The 8,946-nt window shown below is 43.4% G+C and overlaps 1 protein-coding gene across 1 annotated transcript in view; it reads right to left on the bottom strand.

Annotated features, from left to right (window-relative positions):
- Positions 1 to 5,450: 5,450 nt before the first annotated feature.
- Positions 5,451 to 8,946, bottom strand: part of Rbfox1 (RNA binding fox-1 homolog 1) — a 378,397-nt gene continuing 374,901 nt past the window's right edge. Inside the window, exon 13 of the mRNA XM_050134335.1 lies at positions 5,451 to 8,102. Coding sequence (XP_049990292.1) covers positions 7,980 to 8,102 — 123 coding nt within the window. The 3' untranslated portion in view covers positions 5,451 to 7,979. The remainder of the gene's footprint in view (positions 8,103 to 8,946) is intronic.

Genomic DNA, 8,946 nt, shown 5'->3' with positions numbered 1-8,946 from the left:
TGTCCAGCTGTGCAGTGCCCCATGTCCAGCTGCACACTGCCCCATGTCCAGCTGTGCTGTGCCCCATGTCCAGCTGTGCACTGCCCCATGTCCAGCTGTGCACTGCCCCATCCAGCTGAAAATGAGAAGAATGGTTATGAGATTTCACTACATCTCATCTGCCACAAACTCCAACTTCCACAACTGATAAATGGGGCTAATACTGTTTAAAGATCCCAGGTGGAAAATCCAAAATTTAGAATGCCTCAAAATATATAAAATATTATGAATGTCAAAAAAGAAGAAAGAAAACTGGATGGTTGTGGCACAGGCCTTTAATCCTAGCACTCAGAAGGCAGAGGCGGGTGGATCTCTGAGTTCAGGCTAGGCTGGTCTACAGAGTGAGTCCCAGGACAGGCTCCTAAGCTACACAGAGAAACCCTGTCTTGAAAACCCAAAACAACAACAACAACAACAAAGATTATCTGGACTGGGACTGTAGCCCAGAGTGGTGAAGTATTTGTCTATAAAATGCTGGTGTGATCCATAGCATTACAACAACAAAAATAAAAGTTTGCTTCCTTCCTCTGAGAAGTGAGGGTTTGAACCTGGTATTTTTAAGACAACAGCAAGGACCTATTGGAGTATCCAGGGATGTGATATGCTGTCTTCCTCCAAGGCCATTAACCTTTCCTGAATCCCTCTTTTCCAAATCCCTCCTTTCCTGTGCACTCCTTGAGCCATGAGGATAAGTATGGTGTTGTACCAAGAGAGAATCCAACCTGGTGGCTAGGGACTCAGAACAGGGCTGGTTAAACATTCATCCAAACCCTTCCAGAATCCCCTTAGTTCACAGTGGTCTGTATGGTCTGCATGCATGACCTTCATTTCCCCTTCCTTCCTTCCTTCCTTCCTCCCTTCCTTCCTTCCTTCCTTCCTTCCTTCCTTCCTTCCTTCTTCCTCTCTCCTTCCCTTCTCTCTCTCTCTCTCTCTCTCTCTCTCTCTCTCTCTCTCTCTCTCTCTCTCCTTCCTTTCCTCTCTCTCTCTCCCTCTATGTGTGTGTGTGTGTGTGTGTGTGTGTGTGTGTGTGTGTGTGTGTGAAGAGTATGGGGGAAATGAGAACATATATGAATGAGAGCTGTGAAGGCCAGAGAACAACCCTGGGTGAAATTCCTCAGCAGTTACCCATTTTAACTCCTTTTCAAAGTTTCCTTTGATTGCAGTTCACATTACATTGGGGAAGCCAGACAATCCAATTATCTGCCAACCACATTCTCCGGTGTTTTCATTACATTTCTCCGCCATAGTTTATGCTGCTTCAAATTCTGGATGTTGAGAACTGGAGCTCCGGATGGTTGTAAACCACCATGAGGATGCTGGAAATGGAACCCAGGGCCTCTGCAATAGTAAGAGCTCTTAACCACGGAGACACCTCTCTGTCCCATACCTTATTTTTTTGAGACAGGATAACTTTATTGGGTAGGGAAGCTCAGGGACTTGCCTGTCTCTGCCTCCCCAAAACCATAATTACAGCTGTGCTTCACCACACTAGACTTTCCTACATTGATCCTGGGGATTGATCTCAGGTCCTCATATTTGTAAGGCGAATGTTTTACTGACTGAGCCATCTCTCCAGCTCTCTGAGTTGGAGGCAGTCTTGAGGCTCTTGGAAGGGAAAGAACAGTGAGGTGGATCCTTAAGACATTTCTTCCACATTCCTGTATTCTGAGAACTCTGTTGTAAATCTTTCTGTGTATCAAATTTCAGGGAAATCAGAGTTCCCCCATGTTCTTAAGGAGGAAGTAGATTGGATATGGTCATATATTTACCCAGGGTCAAGTGCAATAAATTATACCTACACATGGGGGAGAGTGGTCTAGAAGCTAGTGTCCTGCTGTTTGGGGGCACCTGGACATCTGGTGTTGTCTTGCAGACCCAAAGAACTGTTTACTGGATGGGCACATGAACTGCAGGACACTTTGAAGATGTTCCAGTATTTCAATAAGTGAGCAGCCCTCTGTGCTTTTTAATTTAATCTCACTTGGGGTTCTTTGTCTATTTTATCAAACACAATGTCTCACTTTCAAATATGGGGTTTTATGTTTGTCCTCAAGACAAAGGCAAATGGCTTTTCCAGAACCCAAAGCTTCAGGGCTGTACAGTCTTGAGCCCACATGGAAGCCTGATGAAGGATTTCACTCACATAAAAGCCCGGGAAGGCTCATCCAGTTGCCTAAGATCTTGGGGAAGAGGTAGGTGGATGTAGAAGGGAAGGGTGATGTGAACACAGGTGGCAAAGATGGTGAGAACAACCATAAAGAAAAATACAGATTAGTCCAGAAGTTGTTTTAAAGAAATAGGTTTTTTTTAAAAAAAAATAAAAAGAAAGAAGGAAAGAAAGAAATGAAAGAAGGAAGGAAAGAAAAAAAATGAAAGAAGGAAGGAAAGAAATGAAAGAAGGAAGGAAAGAAAGAAATGAAAGAAGGAAGGAAAGAAAGAAAACCTTTAGCCACTAAATTTTGCTATTCTGTCTTCTATTTGTGCTGCTGCTATGATTAGGTCTTTGGCCTAATGGAAAATACCCATTTCTGGGTTTGTTTTTTGTTTTTGTTTTGAACTTGGGTGAGTCATTTTAAGTATCAGGGAATTTTCTTTTCAAAAAATGTTTTATGTTTTTCTTCACTGTACTAGGCAGAAGTAACTCTGGATGTCAGTGTTTGAATTACATAATGTATATTTCTATAAAATGAAAACATTTACAGGCTTGTTTTTCCTATGCCTCTATCTCTTTTGGTAAAGCATCATTTTAGCTGTCTTTCTGCATCTGTCCCTCCCCCAGCATACATATGCACGCTAGTGAGGGGAGAAAGGGTCTTTGAACAAAGAGAACTGGTTGCAGAAGCATCACCTTGTCAGGTAGCATAGGAAAGCTCAGACAGGAGAAGACAGCAGCCAGCTGGTCCACTGCCAGCCCCATCCAGCAGCATCATGGGTTGGGGGAAGTCCTCCTCGTGGTAAGGAGGTGCAATACCTCACTTTGGGCAGCCTGGAAGTGTTTGCAGGAGAAAAAAGGCCAGTGAGGGGTGCACTGTACCTCTGACCTGCTTTCTCAGTTCCACACCACTTCCTGGTGTGGCTGCAGAAAGTTTGACTTTCCATGTGTGAACAGTAAGGGGCTTGGCTACCTGCAGTTATTATTGCTGTATGCTTGAGGGGGGATTTTGCAGGGAGCGGGAGCTGAGATGGGGGGCTGTGGGAGATATAGCATTTGTTGGCATCTGGAGGCTGAACTTCCAATTCGCATTCCGAGCCTTCCCAGCCATTCCCTGCCTGCTTAGCACCATTACCCTACTTTTTTGGGTCTCTGCACTTCTATTTCCTACCCACACCTGCTATTTTTTTTCCCTTCGTTTCTCGAGCCTGGGGAATACTCTTGCTCTTTCTGACTTTTTGCTTCATTCGGGCGACACACCATCTGTCTATTTCAGTCAGAGAGCTAGATGTCAAAGTCACCAGCACATTCAAGGTGTCCTGAGGGAGAATCCTGGGAGCAGTGATCTGTCTGCTCATAGGTATGCAGAAGCAAGGATGGGAGGTAGTCTCTGGAGGCCTTTGTGGTATTATTTCCACTAAACCAGTGGTTCTCAAACTCTGGGGTGAGACCCTTTTGGGGGGTCAAATGATCCCTTCGCTGGAGTCACCTCAAACTGTCGAAAAACAGATGTGTACATACAATTCATAATATTACAAAATTATAGTTATGAAGTAGCAACAAAAATAACTTCATGCTGAGCTCCCTGCCGCAGAAGGAACTGTATTAAAGGACTGCAGCATTAGGAAGGCTGAGAACCACTGGACAAAAGCTGCATGACCGTGGTTAGTGCAGGGATTCCTCCCAGTATTGAGATAAGAGTGAAAGGTTTCTGATTGCACAATGACCAAGAAGCAATTCCAGCTGAAGTAAGATGAATGCAAGTGCTCACCTAGGTGGCATCTGGAGACGTCACTGCAGTGTTGGGCTAAACCCACACACATGCAATTTGTATTGTGCATGCTGACATGTCACACCCCTGAAGATGCCCGGAACACCTTGGTTTAGATTTGAGACCATTCTATGTCATGAGTTGTAGTCTTAAAACATTTGTATTATGATTTTATGTATTTTGTGTGTGGGAGGTTGGGGGGAGTATGTAATATCATGCTGTCCATTGGGAGGTCAGAGGACAACTTTTGGAAGTTGGCACTCTCCTTGTTACAGGATGAATGCTGGAGAATGAACTCAGATTATCGACTTGGTGGCAGGAAGCCACCATGTGGTTGCTGGGAATTGAACTCAAGACCTTTGGAAGAGCAGGCAATGCTCTTAACCTCTGAGCCATCTCTCCAGCCCTCAAAATTTCTTAATGGAAAAAGGATCATGAGTGGAAAGAGTTCAAATGGCCCCGATCTAGGTTGGGGTCTACCAGGCAATTCCTGGAGGCAGACCTCTCTGAGAGTGCAGTGTGCCAGAGGGGAAGGACCCTGGATTTGGCGTGTATTTCCAGTGCTTATAAGCTTTGGGACGTGAGGCTAACTAATTACTTACCTGGGCTCCTGCAAGGATTAAGTTTAGGATGTGTGTGAAACCTGTGTTAGCATGGGGCAGCCGAAACTCTGGAGCCAGTCAGAGTGTCCCAGTTCTGCTGCTTAGAGCTGCACACCCTGGGCATGTCCCCAGCCTGTTCGAGTTCCATTTCTGGTGGGTAGACAGTCGCAGCACTATACCTTAACCATAGAGGGCTAAGGAAGAACCAAATAGTAAGTATTACAGGAATAATAGTCACAAATCCCTTTTGCTGCTCACTTACTTTAAATGAATGAGCATATACTTAGGGCCATGAGGGGATTCCTAAGTGAATAAATTCAATGAGAAACACAAAAACAAAACATGCTGCCTGACCCATCCTAAGTACCTAGTAGTGTGAACTCACCAGTGTCTGCACAAATGCCCCAAATTAGCTGTCTAATTACTTCTATTTGAAATTTATCGTGTGCTCATGTTGAGGTAAAACCACAGACTGTATCATGCTGGAGAACAGGAAAAGTGTGATAAACTGTTTCTTACACACCCTTGCATGTGTCCGTTGACCCTTTTGGGTAGACAAGTATGGGAAAAAGGGATCTGACCCAGAGGAAGAGGGTGGCTATAGGAGCATCTGGTCTACCCCTGACCACTATGTATTTTGTATTTTGGTGACACCCACGCCAGACCCCTTGTGGGCACAAGGTTACAAGTGTGTGTGTGTGTGTGTGTGAAACTGACCCTATAAAGAAATCCACAGAAGCAGAAAAACTCAGAACACCAGCTTGTAGGTACCTTTTCAGACTAAGCTTTTATTTTTTTGATATTACAAACCAGTTTTCTTTATTCACAAACCACTGTAAGTGATATAAACACTAATTTCTAAAGACAGATATACACATTTCTGGGTTTGCAGATTGAGTGATGTGTGTTAAGAAGTCACTATATGCCACATTAATCTTTTTCCATAATTCATAATAGCAATAGTTATTTAGATAAATGAAAACATTCCAAATAAATACTGTTTTTTAAAAAAATCCAAAATGTTTGTTTACACCTCTGACATGACATTTTAAAACGACTTATATCGGCAGCTCAGCAGAGTGCCTAGACAAAAGATTCTGCGACATCGGTTGGCTCCCACTTGCTCTAAATGAGTTTATTAAAACTACAGACACTCGTGGGGGAAAGTACATTTCATTGATGAAAATCAAAACTGCAAATGAGTTTTACTTTAGCCAGCACAGTAAGAATTCCATGTTTGTGATTTCATACACAATGCAGGTTCTGGGCTGAAAGCTGGGGCGGCTGGGAGGGATCCATCGACCCTTCTGCAGCCCTGTTTCTACCACTATCTTTATCCCATTGGGGTCGAATGCAATAAGTTCTTGCCTTGGGTAGCATCAACCAGGTGTACACATGGCCATCCCACTGAAGCAGGTGGGAATGGGGATTTTCAAGACTTGCTGCAAACAGTCTCCTCTCAGCCCTGTCTCTCCCGACTCCGAAGGGAGAGAAAAGACCAAGCTCTAGGTTTTTCTCTTCTTAGCAGTTCAGCAGTTTCTCTCCCTTCCCCTCCTCGCCCTTTCCTTTTCTTCCTCTCCCCAACCATAATCATCTGTCTTAGGTATCGAAGCTACAGAAACTTTGTTTTCAAATCTCACGAAACTTTATTGATGGTTTAATATCCAACCGATCTTACGGGCATGCACGTAGGATGACTAGGAAAAGCTGGATCACAAACACTTTTTTTTTTCTTTTTAAACTTTTGTTTGGTTTAGATTTTTTTAAAGCGGTTGTTACAGCGGATTGGCAGGTTCACAGCGTGAGTTGATACTTACTAAAGTGCGCGCCATGGGCCTGCTCTGCACACACAGGCGGTAACGCTACTCAGGGAGACAGCTTGCTGATACTTTATAATTTAAATACAAAAACGGGAAGACCCATGACAGATACCCCAACTTAAGTTAACTTGTAAACAGGACAACATGGTGGGGGACTCAAACAGAAGAAGGTTACAAGCTGCAATTTTTCGGCTGTGCTGCTCTGGCCCTGCGTCCAAGAAAGAGGGGGCAGAGGCTGCTCTCCGGGGGAGGTGGGTGTGGGGAGAGGGTCTAGTTTTGGTTTTTGTCTCGTTTTTTCTTTCCTTCTGACACAATCCTCATGGGCCTCGGAGACAGAAGTAAAGATACCAGTTTAAGATAACCCTGGGGCACTGGGGAGAGGGGAGGGCGGGCTCTCACAGACTGAAAAATTGCAAGTTGCTCACAGGCGTCATGTTTTCAAAAAGTATCAAGCTGATGAAAATACCATGGTTATCTCTATTCAATGATCGCGATACTTGTAAAATGCGACTATAAATCCAGATATGATTATCATGTAATTCCATAAAAATTATACGTCTGTCTCTAACAGTTAATCTACTAAGCTAAAACTAAAGCCTCAGAGACTGTTTCTAGAACATAACTCCACTGCACAGATGTAAATTTTATACATATTTTTAACTGGTACAAAGAATTTAAGTTTTTATTACTTTCTTTTTTTTGGAAAAAAAGAAAAAAATAGAAACAGTGCTTTTTTAATCACCTTTTTATTAATGTTAATTTTCCCTCCCATAATATAAAAGTCAGCAGTGATATCAATAATTTCTCATACTGGAAGAAATATAAAAAGAATGCTTATTGATGGCCTAACTAGTAGTCTTTGCTTAAATAACTAGTGGGTAGGTAAGAAGCTGAGTACTGCGGGTGGAATGATAAGAGGGTGGACTTACACAGCTTCCTTCGCCTCCAAACTCAGTGCCATAAGAAGTGGTTTCTTAGCAGAGCCTTTGGCTTGACTTTGCCAGGAGTAACTTAGAACCATAGATTTAGGATCATTGGTGCAGTGGGTCATTTTAGATTCATCAGTTACTATATATATCTATGTATATATATAATTTTCTTTCAGTCAAACCCCAATCCCAAACCCCTAAGCCCCTCCCGGCCTCCCCTTTCACAGAATAAAATAATATAGATGCAGAAAGAATGACTCGTCACCTAGACTCTTCCCAAACACCTTAACCCCGGTAGCTTCGTGGTCAGCATATAATTCATTTACATAATATAACACTCTGGATATGGCCCTAAATCGGTTTTTATTCATATCTAGCCTCTCTCTAGATCAACCACAAAAACTTCTACAGCCAGCGACTGAACTACGAGAACCTTCAGAAACCAAAGACCCACAATATTAAAATACACAGAACAAAATATCTGAGGTATAAGATAAAAAATGTAATTTTTTTCCTCTTTTTATTTTTAGTTGTTTTCTTTGAGTTGCTAAAATGATGTCCTACTGCGTGTGTTGCAACACTCAGGCCTCGGGAAGCTTTCTCTCTCCCCACACTGGAAGGTTGTTTTTGTTTGTGTTTGTTTGTTTGTTTGCTATGATTTGTCATTTAATATGGAGCAAAGCGGTTGTATCCCCCTCGGTATATACTAGCCTGCAATGAAGAAAGAACGAGACCCACATCATCAGCATGGCTCCTAGTCTTGGCATCAGTCAAGGGCGCAAAAGCATTCTGAAACAAAGCAATTTGAGGGGTGTGGTTTTTTACATGTTTCCTTTTGTAACATGTGGATCATCAAAAAGACTAATGTTAAAAAAAAATAGACACTCAAAACCAACCAAAATAGAGGGCACCCCCTTCCCCATTCCAGGACCTATTCAGAAAGCTAATGGGTATATGGTCAGTCCTGACCTCTCCCAGCAACTCCTTATGGAGAACGAATCCCCAGGAAACTGAGTGGATCCACTGGTCCTACTAGCAATGAGGACTCCAGTGCACAGACGGGACGGTGGATGGATAGGTACTGGCTCATTTTACTGGTTTGTTTCCTTGGTGAATGGACGGATTGACCGATACGGTGCTCCACTGGGAGAAGTTCTATCTACAGTCAGTGATGAGTCTAGACGGTTTGTTGGATGTAGGGATTCGGTTCTCCTTTCCTCCCTTTCCTCAAAAGGCCTAGGTGTTGAAATGGGGTTGTTGAATGCCACATTGAAGAAAAAAAGGGGGGAGGGGATCTGGTTAGGAACTTTTGGGTTCTGATTTTGTGGTGGGGGTGGAAGAGGGGCACTGCTGGGTGTGGTTAAGCTTGTGTAGACGTAGAATAGTAGACTTTCCTAATCCTGCTTGGGCTTTTATGACCCAGGGTCTAGGGACCTGTCTGACCAGAGCTTTCTATGGCTATGAGGTGACCCTTAACCGTTTCCTTTTGCTAAAAGTATTGGCGATTCCAATGAATGCCTGTGGGGCTGATTTCTTAGGAAGAGGACTGATATTCTTGACTCAAGCAGAAGACTGCATGCCAAAGCGCTGTAATGATCGCATACGCTCTCACGCGATGGGCACGTCTTACTGG

Source organism: Alexandromys fortis, unplaced genomic scaffold (genome assembly GCF_014885135.2).
Source record: "Alexandromys fortis isolate MF-2015 unplaced genomic scaffold, M_Fortis_MF-2015_v1.1 scaffold_29, whole genome shotgun sequence".
NCBI classification, from domain to species: domain Eukaryota; kingdom Metazoa; phylum Chordata; class Mammalia; order Rodentia; family Cricetidae; genus Alexandromys; species Alexandromys fortis.
Note: the sequence above shows the minus strand (reverse complement) of the source record. Positions and strands in the feature narration are given on the sequence as shown.